At 35.8% G+C, this 18,050-nt stretch overlaps 1 protein-coding gene across 14 annotated transcripts in view; it reads right to left on the reverse strand.

Moving 5' to 3' along the window:
- The window catches only part of RYR2 (ryanodine receptor 2), a 441,630-nt gene that overhangs the window by 222,123 nt on the left and 201,457 nt on the right, over window positions 1-18,050 (reverse strand). For all 14 annotated transcript variants that reach the window (XM_074818391.1, XM_074818396.1, XM_074818388.1 and 11 more), the window contains 6 exons: window positions 15,738-15,812; window positions 12,307-12,463; window positions 7,076-7,240; window positions 5,431-5,552; window positions 2,208-2,391; window positions 1,382-1,517 (listed from right to left, as the gene is read on the reverse strand). In XM_074818391.1, the coding sequence (XP_074674492.1) occupies window positions 1,382-1,517; window positions 2,208-2,391; window positions 5,431-5,552; window positions 7,076-7,240; window positions 12,307-12,463; window positions 15,738-15,812 (839 nt within the window). The remainder of the gene's footprint in view (window positions 1-1,381; window positions 1,518-2,207; window positions 2,392-5,430; window positions 5,553-7,075; window positions 7,241-12,306; window positions 12,464-15,737; window positions 15,813-18,050) is intronic.

Here is an 18,050-nt window from a genome sequence, read left to right on the forward strand (position 1 = left end):
AGGATCAAATAAAAGTTCAGAATGACTGTATGTATTTGTACTAGAGGAAGGACAGATGCCTTAGTAGACATATGGCAATCATTTTAAATTGAAAGAGAGTAGATTTAGACTGAATATGAGGCAGGAACTTTTTATGATGAGGGTGGTTGGACTAGATGATCTTTAAAAGTCCCTCGAGACCCAAACTATTCTATGATTTTTTATATCTGACAGTATCCAGTCTCAACTCAAAGTCTGTAAAGGCCACCATTCTCATCACAGTGATATATATCACAATGTCAGTGAGGTGACAAAAGCCACGAATTCTGGCATCACAGTTTACTTTTATTTACGTGCAGACTCAAAAAACAAAGTACTGTTTGCTGAAGCAAGACTGAGCAAGCAGTATCCATTTGTCATCCATGCAATTACTGTACAGCTCCAGCATTATTCAGAACAGAGCAATGTACAAATTCATTATAGCCAGATCAAAGTCAGGCTTCTTAGGCATTAGCTGCCTGAAGATAATGCAGTGAGGGAAGTAATATAATGGGGCAGGAGGGGCACGGAGACTGGGAAATCAACAAAAGCTTGTGCACTGTTCTCCTCACTACAAGTCCATGGAAAAACACAGTAAAATTTCCTTTTGTAGACAATCAGGAATGAATATACAGGCAGCTGTAGTAGTGGATTAATAACCCTATATGATGAGCCATACTAGAACATAAATAACATACACAATTCAAAATGGTGAGCAAACAAATCAGGTGATTAAATACTACCTAAATAGAAATTTGACCAGATCACCAACACTTAGATACCTACAGAAGGTCTTATGAGATTTTCAGTGACTGCAGGTGGACAAGACCTTCATGATGTACTGCATCTCAAAGAGTACCTTTCCATGGCATACCGTATCCTAGTATAATGCTGGAGTCACTGGGCATTACTGACTAGTAAGAGGGGTTCTGGTTATAGAAGCCTTAAGATTTATGCTGCAGTTCTGCAGCCTGATGTGTACAAAATCATAGACTTCTACAAAACTGACCACAATGTCACGGCTCCTTAACACACAAATGACGTGTTCACATATACTTTGTTCAAACATTTTAGGGCAGTATACAAGATACATCAGCAATACAATCATATGAAAAAGCAATCAATCATTTAATTGAAGTCAGAAACATGTTATTTATAATAAATATTATTAGAAAAATCACATTATTTGAGTTTTTTCAGTGTATTTTATTCTTAAGCACGTGCAAAGACCTGAAAATTCAAAAATCTTGTTTAATTTGTATCCTAAATTTCTACACAGTGGTAATTCCTCTATACTAAAACAGGTTTCTTCTGAGTATTATTTTGAGCTAAAACAATCCAAGTAACCCATAATATATCTTACCTAGTAATTCATACAAAGAATTCAGAATAGATTTCCATGCTTCTCCAGCTTCCTTCCCAGCTACGTCTGCAAAATGAGCTGCACTGCTGTATACATTCAAGCGATCAATACATTCAAGAACAAGGTTGATCATACCCTAAAAATGGAAAGGCTCAGATTGTCAGAGAAAAAAAAAAAAAAAGTATTGTTTAGGTGCAAACACATAAGAGTTTCAGAAATCTAAGAAAGCAAAACAGGAAAGGCAGGAGATGCAAAATGCAAAAATATATACATGGAGTTAGACAAGTGGAGTCAAACAAGCAATCCCTATGGAAAAGTTTTCCTTGACTGTGATAATAAAAATTTACCATTTAGGATGGTCAAAATAAAACAAAAAGTAAACAGTATTCCATATATAATTTTAAGCAAGTTTCTATTCTGGAATGCATTTAGGCATCTGACTAAGTAAAGGCAACTATCATTACCAGAGAAATAACAGAAAATATTCAACGAAATACGTAAAGCATGCTTATTAAATACAAAACATCTTTCTGCACCAAGAGATTAAACTATAACAGAAGAAACTAATTCACACATAAGGAGTAAATTATGGTTAGAATTTAGATCACAAGGTCATATTAATTTTTTTTAAAAAAGGAAAAGGAAGTAAATGTATTTCTTTAAATATACAGGAAAATCAACAGATTTAAAGAGATTATAAATGGAGCAATTGACTCTTACAGGACAAAAAGCCCACTGCAAACATACTCCATATCAATGCTACAGACACTGTGAAATACTTGCAGACAACATGGTGGAAAAACAGGAGTAAAACTGAGAGAATTACCTCTTCCTGGAAGAGGTTCTGGCGATTCTTCAGTGCTCGGAGCCTGTTTTGTTTGTCTTCATGCTCCAAATGTTCATCAGGGGGGTGAAAGTAGCCAATCAAGTCCTGAAGGCTCAGACTGACTGACTCAATAGGCAAATCGACGGCGGAAGACTTCACTTTCTTGTTGAGAGCATCGAGGCCCCTATGAGAAGATGCAAAGTCTCCTGACTTTTGGAAATTAATTTATTTTATCATTTAAACTTTTTACTGGTTTAAAAGCAAAGTTTGTTTAGATGTCAATACTCAATTTATTCTCCGACAGCTACGTAACTTCTCAAAAATTATTTATGTCTGCCCCATTCACCGCTTAATGATTCACCCTTCCCTTCCCAAACATAAACTGGAAGCATCAAAAACTTTGTTTTTTTTAAATTTTTTTGAAATCCACAAAACATATTTTAATATTCTACCTTCACATTTAGCAGTATCAGAAGCAGATAAAAAGATGTAGAGAAGTTACTGTAAACCTGTTCAAAACATCATGAGGCTGGGATGGACAGAAGTCAAAGAACCAGCACTATGGTGCCAAAGAGGGCCCATATAGTTGATACAGGCTCTCAAGCACGTCTCTAACCTGTTCTTAAGCCATCTTCAGTACTGGAAGATGCAGCTCTTCCACACACTCTGACCCAGCACTTCATTAGCGTTTTTATTTCCCTGATATACAATTCAAGCTTGGCCTTGCTGTAGTCTATTACCATCATCTCCTAGAAGTGGGGGGCAGACCATTCTCATCCATGGTGCACCTCCCCCTTGCTTCACTGAATCCCTAACAAACCCCATAATCCAATTTTTCCTCAGTGCTATGCTTTCTGCACCCCTGATATACCTTCCTCCTCCCTTTAACCTCACCTTTTTTGAAATGCGGCTGTTGCAGCTGAGACTTCACCAGCACCATGCAGCGAGTGGAAGGCTGGGGCTTTCTCTTGCACCTCCCTGGCTCCCCTCAGGAAGGCGGCAGTGGGCAGGGGCTGGGCAGGGGAGCTGCCCCAGCTAGGGGCTGCAGGAGGCCCGCCAGAATCTTCTGGAAGGAGCAGGAGGGGCCACAAGGGGCAGAGAAATCAGGGGTGCTGAGGGAGTGTGAACATAACGCCCATCCTCAGGAAGGAGGGAAAGATCCAGAGGATCCTGAAACTCTGCAGGAACCAGCCAGGGCTCTGAAGCACTGGGAGAGGAGCAGCCCTGAAGGGAAGGGCCTACCCTTGTTGCCCACAGCAGGCGAGAGCAGGAGGAGGGGGCTTATTTGACACTTGTGATTTCTCTTTTGACTCATTCTCAATTCTGCCATTGTAATAAGGATTTTTTGCTAGCATATTTTTGATAAAACCCAGCTATGTAGCAAAGAGGTCCTCTTTGTTTTCACTGGTGCTCTATTTATGCCGACGTAAAGACCACTGAGCTTTCACTGGCAGAGGAGCCCGCCATGTCCCCACGGGCACCCTCCCAGCCCCACAACTCATCTTCCTCTTTTCTTTCCCTAGTGGCACCAAAGGTCCCTGGCAACCTAACCCACGATCATGCTCGCAAGTACTCTCTCCCGAGCTGCACAGCACCCTGCTCACTCCCAGGATTCCTCTCCAGGCCACAATATGCAGCAGAAGCCCCTTTTTATACTCATCTTTTTGCTGGATTAAGACAACACAGATAAGCATTGCTGGGGGGAGCGGGGGGAATGGTGTTTTGGTTGGTTGGTTTGGGTGGATTTGGTGGGGTTTTTTAACTGGCATGTCACTGTATTTTCATCTGAAATGGTGAACTAGGGCTTGGAAATTTCTAAATTTAGGAAGCATGAATTCAATAGGAATATTTACTGCTGAAGATTAAAAACCTCTTAGAATAAATAATGAAAATGTATCAAAAAGATAACTAGAAAAGCTACCTTTAGAACTTACTTTTTATTGTGAGCACGTTATCTGAAGCGCAATTTTTCTACTGACTTTGTGGGAAATGACTGGGGCACACACTTACGAGAATAATTTTGATCTTCTCCAATTCAGCTTCTTCTTCTTGGGAGTAACATCCTGACAAAACTAAATTGTTAAACACTACCTTGGACTCCCTATGCACTCCGCAAAAACCTCCACTGTAATTTAGTAGTACCTTGATTTGTGAAACCTTATCATTAATTTGCCTTTCTTTGTCCTTATCTTTTATGGCATCCTTAGAAGCTTCTATGAAAATGTATTATTTACAAAGTGACCTAGGGCTTGCATTTCTTTTGTATTTTAAATGTCATACAGTAGGCAATTCTCCTGACAGGCATTTTTCTCTGTTGTTATTTAAGTACCTGGGTAAATGTTTTTCAACAAATTGACATGTCTATGTCTTTGGCTGTGTACCAATTTAGGGCATGGCTGCTTCAGGTCACCAGCTCCCACATCATCTTCTCTTGTGAAAAATGAGTTCCTATGAAATTCTTATCATTCCATATAGTCTTACTGCATATCACCCTTTTTCTAATGCCAGCTACACTGATGAGAGGGGCCTTTCATCAATTACTGAAGTCGCAAACATTTGAGAATTAGCATTTTATCAGTGTTATTTAGGAGGACATTTGGAGTAGGAAGATAAGGGCAAATTGCATAAATCTGGCAGTATTTTTAAATGGCTAAAATACTATAAATAAAATATTTTATATGTTGCAAAACATTAAAAGAAACAAGTAGCATTAAAAGGCAACAAATAAGGAAAGTAATGGTAGGGTAGAAAGAAGGTGTAATTTCATACTTTTAAGAAAAGCTTTTCCTTGAGACCATTAATCTCTTCAGTACATTTATGTCTTGTACAGTTTTGAGTTATACAGATATCTCCTTCTTCCAGGTTTTTCAAGAAAGAGCACTTTTAAAAACCATACTTAGAAAATAAAGAGCTAAATGATGCACTGCACAACTTACAGCAAATTTTGCCAAGGAAGAATCTCTCTTTCACGGTTTGTTTCATTTTTCAGTATGTTTATACATTCAAATCAAGGTTGATAGTAATACTAGAGGATAAAGAAACCGAACAGTACCTCTCAAGGTACATCTCTGTTGATAACACAAAGAATTGGCATAAAGTCTGGTTTGAGAATATTCATCTGTTTTTTCTGAGGGTTAAGTTGTTCACTGTTGTGTTAATGGCCACTTTGAATAAAACAAAAGAGGAAAATAAAAGGGATGAAAAGTTCATTTTAAAAACACACCTTATAAACCTGTTGAAAAGGAAGACTGTACTACGGATGACACGTGCTGTACGGGATTCTTCATTCTGAGATCTGGACAATGTTAAACCATCATCCATGTGACCTTCATGGTGCATTATTGCCTGCAATTCAAAAATAAAAAGCAGTCACTGCAAACGTAAACATTATTCACAAATAAGAAGTATGAAAACTCACGTAGTAAGGCAGGCTAGGAAACTATGAAGTCACATACCAAAAAAAAAAAAAAAGAATTTATTTAAAAACTGATAATCTCATGTTTTACTTCCTTGTGTCCCAAGAACACACTTGTACTGAGTCAGCAGGTTCAGTGACATAATAATCTCAAACCCACACCTTCTGTAAACAATATATATTATTTTAAAAAAATAAAAATCTAAGGGGCTTTGTTTGTTGTTTGTTTTTGTCAACCTTAAAAATAGTTCCCTTACACAGCAGCAGATCCCTAAAGTCCAGACAAGATCAAAACAGGTATTCTTTACTGATCCTGCTTTCCAAGTATGTTACTGGCCCTCCTTTCTGACTACACCTTGAGCCACTACCAATAACTAACAGGTTTTCATATTTAGTTATCATGGCTCTGAAGATATTCGATCCAATCTACATAAATATTTTAAACTATTTCAGATAAAAATGTTTTTTTCATACACAAACTATTTATATTACTTACATCACTAAATTATTCAATAAAGTATCTTATTTTGAATTCTTTTAGAATTATTTATTATAATTATTATAAGTATTAATTATCACACACTAAAATATTAAGAAACATTTATATTAATGCATTATAAACCCTAAAATTTTACAGATATATAAACAGTTTCCTAAATATGTATTATTTTTACATAAAATAGAATATGTATGTGTGTCTATATATATACACATATATGATACAGACAAATTTTTTTTTTTTTATATATATAGGTAAAAGATTTTAAGGCACGACCTTTCAAGCATACCAGATGTTGCTCTAGATTTGTAGTTCTGGCATGTAAAACAGTCATAGAAAATACTACAGTATGGAAAAAGAAGGCTTTTTTCATTGCTGAGAAATAATTTCCTGCATACATTTACAATAAACACTAACACAAATGTAGCTTCCAGAAGATGTGTTAAGTTGTAAAAGAAACTTTTTCCTACTTTATTGTGCTGAGCTAGCATTCTGCTTGGCCATGGTTATTCTTTAAAAGAAGAAATCCCTCAAGGCTCAAGACTTGACCATTCCAGGCCAAAAGTAACACAGTCACAACATGGAAAGAAAAGACTTTGAGCTAAAAGCCTGCTTAACCCAAACTACAGCACATTGTATAAAGGGATTTTAGCATATTCTACATGTTATTACTAATATTTTAGTTTTGACATCAAGTATATCCAGATTTATCAATGTCTGGGGGTTAATGTCTACAGGCTAACACATGCACTTTGGCTTTCAGGTTAAGAATTCAGTACATCACATAACTTTTCAGTATGTGACTGAAAAAAAAACCAATGTTCACAGTGAAACAGAGACATGCTTAAAATATTTGAAACCCAGAAATTAGCCATCTCCTATACTTCCCTTCATTTTCCCCTCTACCTTATCAGACTGTGACTGAACAAAATGCATTCCTATTTACAGTCTTACCTTCCGCTGCACAGAACCCATTCTTACAGACTTTGCATCAGCAGACTGGTACGTGAGCCATAAGCCTGTATCTACATGTTGTATGAAGCATATTGAATCCCCATATTTTATTTCTGGTGCTCCCATTCCATCCACCTCTTTTCTTGTCCCTATGTCCAACTTTTCCTGAAGAAGGAGGCAAAAAATGTATACAAGAACAATAACCAACATGTTAATATTTGCATAAAATATTGAATATTAGGCAATTGTCTAGGACCTAAAAGAATACTTCAGATCCTTCTTTAATAAAATTACTAAAAAATGGTGAAAGTGTAACTTCTAGTTAAACATTTAGGGAAAAGATGGAGAGAGAGATCCCATCCACACAGAAACCTAGCTTATTACACTAGGAAAGCCAGGGGTATTCATTTCACCTGCCTCGGAAGAAACTAGGATCATAATTCTCAGTATATGTTATTATTGAAACATAAAAGCTTACAAAACAACACCAAACACAGTGAATCCCCTAGCTGAACCAGGCATTAACCTCCAGAAGCTTTTTCTTGTGGATTTTGGGTTTTTTTCCAGTCTGGAAAAGATGAGCACCTCCCTACAATTTATTTCTAACTGTCACAGAGAGATGGCCTTTAACCTGTCACTACCCATTACTGCCCAACAATGGGCTCAGTATTTCCTGAGAAAATAAATCCATTTCTGTGTGTTTATGACTGGCCTGTTGACGTGCTGTAAAAGAAGAATGGCATGACCATGCATCAGTCCAGCTGGCATCCTATGAAGAGAGCAGTCATTTCAGGAGAGGAAATTTAGTATCCCAAACAATACTATAGTTTGTAACTGTAATCTGAGGTGTTCCACAATATCTAGGTCTTCTAAGAACCAACGCCTTCCCCACAGACATCAGTTTATAAGACAAACAGCCTACGCATCCTGGTTCACGGCAGCACATCCATTTAATCTCTCCAAAAGCATATGGTTCAACTGATTGATACACTACCTCTCTGCTGCCCTAGTTGTTAAATCCAAAGGTAAGTATGGAAAAAACATGTTATAAAAGATCAGCATATATCTTGTTAACTGTAGGAAGGATGATATTGTAGTTATGCCCAAAACTTCTCAGAGGACTTTGACCTTCTTCGCAGCAAGTTGGATCTGCCTGTTCCTGAGGCTGTCGCCACTAGCTTCACTTTAGGCAAAAATCTCCACTGAGAGTAACCAAAACCACTTTGACTCATTAGTTCTGATTCATGTGATCAAGTTATTGACATAGAAGCTATTCATCATTCTGGGAGGACAGGGAATACACCACAATTGTTGCAGCTGAAGCTGAAACTACTGCAATACCGCAGTGGCTGTTTTGCTCTCCCTTTCACAGCTTCAGCAGTGCAGGCAGGTTCACCGTGCAGTAACTCACTGCATTCTGCTTCTGTATATGCTCACGTATACCCAGATAAGCTGCTGCTTGATTTTCACCACTGTTCAAAAAATCATCTGTGCAAATTGCAGGTCTATTCTAGGCCATACATTCAGGGTGCAAAATGATCCCCTTAACCAAATACAGCTTCTCTGCTTCTCCTGATCAGCAGTAGAAGACAAGCCCTTCAGTTCCGAGGAGTACTGTTACAAATAATGAGACCAAAACTTCTAAATGTTCTATCCTACTACAACCAGGAAAGATTAGGAGAATGATTACAGCATACACATGCACCTTCACAATCTGGGGAGACAGATTCACAGTAAAAGATGACAAAGATCAGGTTTTTGAAATGAACAGAAAACAATTTCTAATCTATTAAAGGATTTTTAAAAGCATTTATTAAGTAAAGGGAGATGTCATGTAACTAGATTCTCACCCTAAAATTATGAATGCATTTTGAAGCACTTAAAAAAGGAAAAAAAAAATACTCAGGTGAAATTCTTATTATTACTTTTTATAACATTAAGCTTCCAGATAGAATATATCCATCAATTCAGATTATTAAACAGTTTATGGATACAGATGTTAATCTCACTATCTTGTAAATGCCTGATTCCTTAAGTGCTGAAATACTTACTAAAATCTTGTCCATTGATACATGATAATAACTGATTTATTAATACATCTGATGCCAATTACCAAGTTACTGCATGTTTCTATTTCATTATTACTGCATTATTTTGTTCATATCATTTCTCTAAATGTTGTATTCAATTCTTTCAAAAGTTAGCACAAATAACCTGAATGTAATAACAGTTGGAAATTGAAAAGCTACTTATAACAGGACATTGCACACAAATGATGATATAGGAAAAAATAAATTAGATTCTGCTATCATATGAAGAAATGACAGCCTGATTTCAAGCTCCAGTCTTTCGAATTATCTTCATAACTATAAGATTGTGTGAATATACTGTGCTTCTACATTGTAATATTTTCTTTTTTTCCAAGTCTTCCTCCTCGCAACCAATTTCTTAAAATATGAATATATGAATTCATAAATTTTCTCATACTGTCAAAAACATGAGGGATTATTAATTTCAAATATTAATCTGTACCTTCTTTAAAATCTACTGACTATAACAGAAATGGAAGGGGTTTGATATTGAAATCTTCATTTCAGTTAGAATTAATGTCAAATTTACTTAGAATAAAAACTGCAGTGCCAACAATTTGCCAAACAAGATCTCTGCCCTTACCTACATAAGTACACTGACAACTAAGCGTGTAGGTTTAGAGCCCAGACTAAATTCAATCACATTGAATTGAGCTCTTTCCTGCAAAATAAACACGAGAAGATTCCGAGACAGAGAGAGCAAGAGTGTGTGTGTGTTACTTTGAGCATCTGAGAACAGTATTCTGGTTCATATAAGACATCTTATAAAAAACTTCAGCTTTCTGGTTCTCTTTCACTTGTTTTTTAAATGCAGTACTGTGGCAAGCTAATGTGTTTAAAATGATGGGTAAGGCCCTTACAAATAATAAGATTAGAACAACAATAAATTTACATTTGCATCTGAATCTTCAGATTTACAGGGGATACATTTTCAATATTTTCTCTGCAAACATGAAAGCTGCTTTTCATTTGGAAATTGAAATTATCATCTACTCACACTGAAGAAACTGAGTCTCTAACACTGCAAATAAGGGTATTCTTGCCCCATATCTTGTTTGCCGATTTAGAGCTAACTTTTCCATAGCACAAGTGAGATCTTCATAATTCTTCCTTCCACTACCTGAAAAGTATGACTGTGGCAAAAAAGGACTGAAATTTATATAAGAAAGATCTAGCCACTTGACATACTCCCAATTATTAATGCTCTGTAGTCAACAGAGAAGATTAGGGGCTGTCTCTTATCCAGGAATAATTATTTTAGGCTAACTATATGCAACAACACAAGTGAAAGGTTGGATGGTTTGTCCATACATGCTCAGAGGAAAAGAGACCCTCTAAAGCTGCTTAGCTTCTCTGCTTTGAAATATTTATTTAATGCAATTTTCCAGAGAGGGAAGGCCCTTAAAAATATTTAATACCTGTATCCTAATGAAGTGAAACATGACACTCCTTTAAGAAGCCCTAAGCAGGAGACTAGATTCATCCTCAGCAATGAAGAGCAAACTGTATACTCCTCCCCTGTGGCATTTCCATAACTCCTTCTAAGTAAGTCTTTAGTTAAAATGAATGTTGATATCCACAAAATTAACATTAAATATGATCTTCCAAACTTCCAATTTCTTTGAAAATGCATATTTAGATATCAGTAAGATTATATCTGTCACGTGCTGACTAGCTTATAGAGCCCTCTTAAAATACTCTCATGTTACTTCAATAATTGATTACCATAACATGTTTCTACATGTCCCAAAACCTTTTATCTCTTCTCTGTTAAGCATAAAATAGGTTTGGTCACTTAACAACAACTAAATCAAAAAAGGTTCACTTTTTATTTGGAACATGGTAGAACCAAACCACCTCAAACTATAAATTCTCAGAATACTTCCAAATAAGACTTTCAAATTCAGGTTGAAAAAAACAAATGAAGAAACTTCAAATACAACATTGTCTAATCTCCAAAACACTTATGCATATGCTACTTAGAGATGAATCACCTTCTCCATATCAACAAAAGATACTCTCTGTATTGCTAGCAATTCTTGCCTTCAAGTATTTTTTGGACTCAATAATCCATGTAACAGTAGAGTACAGTATATTGTTTCAGTCTTTTTGGAGTAAACCCTGCTGAAGACTCCATCTTGAGAATCAGTGAATAAATTATTTTGTGTCTCTATTTCAAAGGAGAATAACTGTTGATTCTATAGTACCTGCAACAGGAGTCCCCAGTATAATTGCACTGCATTGTCCTACAACATTTAAGTATTTCTATGGCTTTTATAACTGCTTTAAAAAAAAAAAATACATTTTCTGGGTCTCAAAACAATCACCTGAACTAAAGTCTGTTATCAGAGTGCAAAAGTCTATATACCTGCTTTCAGGTATATATTCACTTCTTATCTTACCAAGCAGACTAAAAATATATAAAGTAAATGCTACAGAGTATTATTTCTATATATATAAGATGATACATTTTTAAAAAAACATTATTTTGGAAAATTTTCAGCAACATCATGCTGCAGGTGAAAGGTATGAGCACTGAAAGGATATTAAAGAATTTATCATAGTATTGTTTTAAACTGTTTACCCACTACACAAAGTACTGTTCTGAACTTGAAATGCTTATCGAAGGTGACAAATGAAAATTCGAACTATGATAACTTTAAATTGGACTACAGTAAAGTATCTGATGAAAGAAATCCTGATTCTCCAATTTAATTTAAATAACCCACAACACTATAAATCTTTTATATGTCAACCAACAGATATAAGGAGTGAAGTACCAGGGAAGTTCATCAGAAATACAAATAAGAAATGAGGAAACTGTTCAAAAGTGGGCAAGCAGTACAACAACAAAAAAACAAAAAAAACAAAACAAAACAAAACAAAAAAAAAACACAAAAAAATCCCAACAAAAACCACAACAAAAACAACCAACCCACAAACATACAGCCAGGTAGCATTACCAAAGAAAGTATGATAAAAGAAGCTTTCCAGATATTAATTATACTGACTTTTGGGGGTTTCTTAATCAGTGAAAAAGTAGAAGACTCCGATAATTCATGCAATAGAAATATCTAAATCTTGTTTACTGAAGAGACTGGAATTACTACTAGTTATATTAATGCTGCACTGATTCCATACCTTGGAAGACCGAAAACAGAATGCCGTAGATTTTACATCCGCTTTCTCTTTGTCTGTAAGAAGAAGACTCTTGTCATCCAGGAGACTTAAATATTTTCCTGTTGTTATATGTCTTAGTCTGAATGGCTGTCCCCATCTAATGTGGCTGCCACTCCACCTAAGAAAGTTCATACGAAACGTTTGGTTTTTAAAAACAAAGCATAGATTTTAACTACTGGCAAAAATATTTCAAAGTACATTATATTGCCAACTAGTTGGTAAAAGGATAAAATTCTAAATGTTGGATTATCAGCAAAGAAAATTACTTCTTTGTGGTTATCTCCTATAAAACCATTCTAATAAATAATCTTAACCGCTTCCTTTGCACGGGCTGCCTTGGTTCAGACTGAATTCCTCTTGAGAGAAGATACAGACCGCCTACGGAAAAGGAGGCTTATGCTGTACACAAAGAGCTTAGATCTGCCAGTTCCCTCTCCAATATTTCACCTACCAGCAGCCGGGTTCGCTCACTCTCCCAGAGCACTCTCCTTTCAGCAGTCAGCACACTTTAATAGTGTGGAAAAAATAAAATAGCTAATAGATAAACATATATATAAGTCCTAAAATAAATTTTAAAAATTATTAAGCAAAGGCTGGCCCAGATTCTTCATATTCTATAGGAGGAAATGAAGGAAGGCAAAGATTTTCTATCTAAGCTCCCCAAGAACTCCTCAAGTTGAAATATAGGTTGCAGGCTTCTAACTTCTTGCCTTAAACTGAAAAGTCAGCTCTTCTGTTCTTCCTGATTAACTCCTGAAGATAAACATGTGTAGGGGTTACTAAGGAGGATGCATTTCACAGAGCCTTTTCAGAAGGCTTCTCGAATATTCCTTAGATTGGAAAAGTGCCACAGCTAGGATGTTTTCCTGGATCTTCACAAAACTTTCTTCAGTCTTAGATCTTCAGAAGTTTACACTTTAGATGAATGTGCACACTGCTTTTTGGAGAGGAAATCATATATTTATTTTACGTTTTCAAAATGCCCATCATAATGGAGTTATGACATACTGCCAACGTTCTGATGTGCTTCCACAAACACTAGTAACTCTCTAGCTTAATGTTGCTTGAAACAGCTTAAAATTATCAACAAATGTTCACATAATATCAATGAAATATACAAACACATCCTTATGAACTTAACCTGATTATAAACTTACTCCCATATCAGAATTTTGTATTACTTCATCTTCTCACTAGTATTTAAAGTAATTCCAGGTACAGCATTTAAAAACATGAAAATTTTTAATGCACGTGTTTGGTATATATTCATGTAATAGTCTGAAAATCCCTTAAATTAGCACTTACACAGGTTTAAGTCATTTTCATTCTCCCTGACACATACATGTAGCAGATGAAAGCACTTACCCATTCAATATAATTATCCATTTGTTTAAGTGTGTCTTTTTAAGACTTGTCCATACTGTTTGCAAAATATGCAAAACCAATTTGGCAGACATTTTTAACGTGCAGGAGTTTTTAAACTGCAAGAGCAATACCCGGCTTCTGTTTGGTAACAGGATTTATTACACTTCATTAAATAAACTTCTAAACCTTTTTAGTTATTGGTTTTAAAGAGGCCAAAAGAATGAAGGTTTTGCCCTCAACTATTTTCTTTTGTAAACTAAATAGTCTCTTCTGTTTAAGTTGAGGGAGAGGACTCTGGGGAGGAAGGAATTATGGAAGCTTTATATCTTAGAAATGCATTTGTCTTTTTTCCTGTCTTCTACACAGCAAAGTCAGTATATTCCACAAAAGTACATCTAAGTATCAGTGTTCTAGCACAACTTCTGCTTCTCAATTTAAGTAAAAGGTCAGGTCATGAATCTCAGCTATTGTATTGCTGGATCTGGTAAAACACATCAGCTCTGCACCTTTCATATTACGGGCCATGTTGGTGAGTTGCCTTTTCTCTAGTCTGATTCAATTTTCTCTTGGACCCAATAGCTATGGACCATAAAAAAAAGAAAATAATAAATGTAGCGCAGTTGAGGCATGCCCCTAGTTCATGCCTGCAGGATAGGAAAAAGGGCAATTCATGTGCACTTACAAGAAAAGCCCTTTGAGCAGAAAGTATCTTGTGAAGCCATTTCTGACTACTAAAAATTCTTTTCTGCAATGTGAGAATAGGATTCCTGTCACCTTTTGGGAAATAAAGCAATGATGACTAATAGTATCTGGCCTCCCGCAGGGCATTCCAAGAGGCAACTTTTATGAGAGCTCTCCACTAATGAGGAGAGTTCAGAAACAATGATTCCTTCTGAATCATATAAAATTAACAGAATTAATATTATACCTGCAGTAATTCTGGGAAGGACTAGAACTGATGGAGGACTTCAGGCATGCACATACTGTTACAAACTGAAGCATTTGCAATTCAGCAGTGAATGTATATAGCTATTAGAATATCATACAGGGATATAGGGAGAGATTTTTTGGGGGGCTTTTTTCCTGGTAAGAAAGTCATGTTCCTTAAAAAGAAAGATTACCACTATCTTTCCTTAATTGTTCTGACAGTTCTCACAATTTCTCTCAGTCATATATGTTCAAATGTTTACACTTCAAACTCTGTATACAATACCTGTCAAAGTGTGATACGTGACAGTTGTAACAGAAACCTATAATTTCTCAAATCCCCACATTGCTCCAGTACTGCTGCTTATTAGGGTAGTACATGCAATGAGGAAAATAAAAAGCCAGAGACCCTTCCACAGTTTCACTGTTGTCACTTAAGCACTCTCAAGGTCAATGTCAGTCCAAAGCAAAAATCTCACTGCCCTATCAATGACATTTAACATTATCCTATTAAATAAAATGCACAAACAGAAAAGCAAATCATTAGAGTGTAACCTTTCCCTAAGCTGCACTGATCTAATCTTTAAAAAGCAATTTATTAGTTACTAGAAATTTTATCACAAGCACATATTGCAATAGAATTTAAGTGCAATTTTACAGTGCAATTACCTTAACAAACAAGGCGCAATTCCCTACTATCATTCCAACACTTCCAAAAATGCAAGGTAGCATTTTTTCTGTAATTTTTTTGCCTTTAATGACTTGAACAAGTTAGCAGGTGGCACACATTAATTATTCTTTTTCAGGAAAACAGTTCTGATTATGTCACATATATGTGGTAAAAAGGTGAACTGTGAATTCACTGACAGTTATAACAACTTCAAAAAAAATAATGAAAACACGCACAGCATGTGTCTTAACATGCACTCTCTACAGGAAGTTGTTTAATTTTTCATGAAAGTGATATAGAGCACTTTTTGAAGATGATTTTAGTATTATCAGTCTGGTTTTATAGTTATCAATCTGATTTTATAGGAACACTCTTACTCAAAAAACACCCTGCCAAATGAACTTCTTTTTCTGAGAGAGATTTTACTTACGCAACTCTTAGAGTCTCTAGTCGCCAAAGGGAACGAGCATGAATTGACACGGCACCACCTTCGTAATGGACAGTTCTGGAAACCAAGCAAAGGCACAGAACTAAATGCTCGGCTCTATTGGAAGAATTCATCATATTTGTTTGTTCATTTAACTGCATCCCTCATTTTAAGACTGCCAAAACAATTATTGCAACTGTCAGATTCAAAGGTTATCAGAGTCAAAACCAGCTCTTATCAACTAAGCATTCAGTCTTAGTTACTCAAATTTTGTTTTAATTGTCTTTAGCATCCATTATTGTGATATTCATAACAACAAGATTTATACAGTGTTTGCTTAGACATCTTTCTTAGAGATTTAAGAATAGAGAATCCAGGAAAAAAATAATTTTAAAAAATCAATAGCCTGATAATTACAGTATTTCTAGATTGTAACAAAAAAAAACAAATATCAAATTATGACAAAGAGTTGCGATCACTGCATATGTCTCACAAGAAAGTTAGTGTTTTCACAGAGCTTATACTTTTAAAATAGCCATGCAACTTACTACATTGAATTATGAAAATTCACTTATTTGGCACTGTATTTTATTATCATAGCACCTGAAGTTTCACAACCACACTGATACAGTCTTCACACATCCTAGATGTTAACAGCTTCCTATTTCCAAAATTTAATATGTAATGACCCCTCTAGTTCCTGCATATACCCAGAGATCTAAGTGCTTCTAAAAACCAGTCAATTAAGCCTAAAAAATGGTTGCGGTTCTTTTTCTTCATTTTTCTACACACAGTTAAGTGATCAATATTGGATCCACAAAGTGGCTTAAATTTATGGCCACCTGATCAGGTAACCTGGCTTCTCTTCAAAGTAAACACTGAGGAATGTGGTGCGTACTAATCACTGCCACTCTAGATTTAGGCACGCATTCTTCAGACTGCTTCCTGCCTGCACCTTTATTTCTGCCCTAAAACACTCCCAGAATTTAAAAACCTAGGCCTTTCCTTTGGGAAAATTAATAAAGGAGTCACCTATACAAAGGAGTGCTGTCACTATGCTTGTCAGATCAAGTGGAAACACTGCCAAAGAATGGCCTAATTTTATGGATTCTGGAAGAATCACAGAATCATCTATTTTGGAAAAGACCTTGAAGATATCTAGTCCAACCATTAACCTAACACTGACCATTCTCAACTACACCATATCCCTCAGCACTATGTCAACCCGAATTTATGGATTGAGTGAATGTTGTGATCTTCAGCAAAGATCAGGCACTGCCAAAAATAGCCAGAGGTGTAACTTTAGGGAATATTAATATTGAAATTGTAGAAATTTCCCATTTTTCATTAAAAGCAATTTTCTGATGACCACGATTTACAAATCAGGTACCTAGTACTTACTAGACTTAGCTTCCAAAGTTCTCCTGGGGATATAATACAGAAGGACTGAATGCTTAGGACAGATGAAAAGCCAGCATTGAAAGAGATGGCTCAAACACAAAAGAAATAGTGAGGTAGAATATAGTTCTCAGTACTGTTTACAGTACATGAAACTACAGATGTGCTAAAATTCATCTTGGACTATGTTAAAAAGTATTAAGAAAAATAAACACTCCCAGACATTGCAGATGAATGAAGACAAATTATACAGGGGAAAAAATGAGTCAAAATACAAAATAAATATTCCTCACCACAATTTGAGAACCACTCACTGAATATTCATGACCCACATTTAAATGGAAACTCTGGCACGTGTTCCATGAACCAAAAAGAAGTTATAGGTGCATATATCAACATGTACCAAATCCTCCCCTTGACCTTATATCCAGTATTTTCTCCATATATTATCTTTGTCATTTGCTGCTATGGTTGTGGTGCTAGGAACAGCTGACAGGTATTAGTAAGTCTCCCATACCTCTCTCACAAAAGGAAATGAAAATCAAAATCAATCTTATTTTTTTATTGAAACTGATCTTCATTAGTAGAGTAAAACACAAATGCCAAATAATCTTGCATTCATCTGCTTCTTTATTCAGACACTCTCTCTTGTCTTCAGGCATTTGTTCAAATTTTTGTTCTGCAACTAACAGACCGGGTTTATGTTGTAACATCTAAACAATAACAGATCAGATGTCACCCTGGTTTGTTTGTTTGGGTTGGGGGTGAGGAGGGTGGGTCATTTGTTTGGGAGGGTTTGGGAGGGTTGTTGTGGATTTTTTTAAGTTGAAACATTCTGATTACATCCTGGCTTATTTCAATATGAACCTCACTGACAAAAATGCATTTGGAATTCTTGCATGTGCATAATACAAAATT

The sequence above is a fragment of the Strix aluco genome, chromosome 3 (assembly GCF_031877795.1).
Source record: "Strix aluco isolate bStrAlu1 chromosome 3, bStrAlu1.hap1, whole genome shotgun sequence".
Classification (NCBI taxonomy): Eukaryota; Metazoa; Chordata; class Aves; order Strigiformes; family Strigidae; genus Strix; species Strix aluco.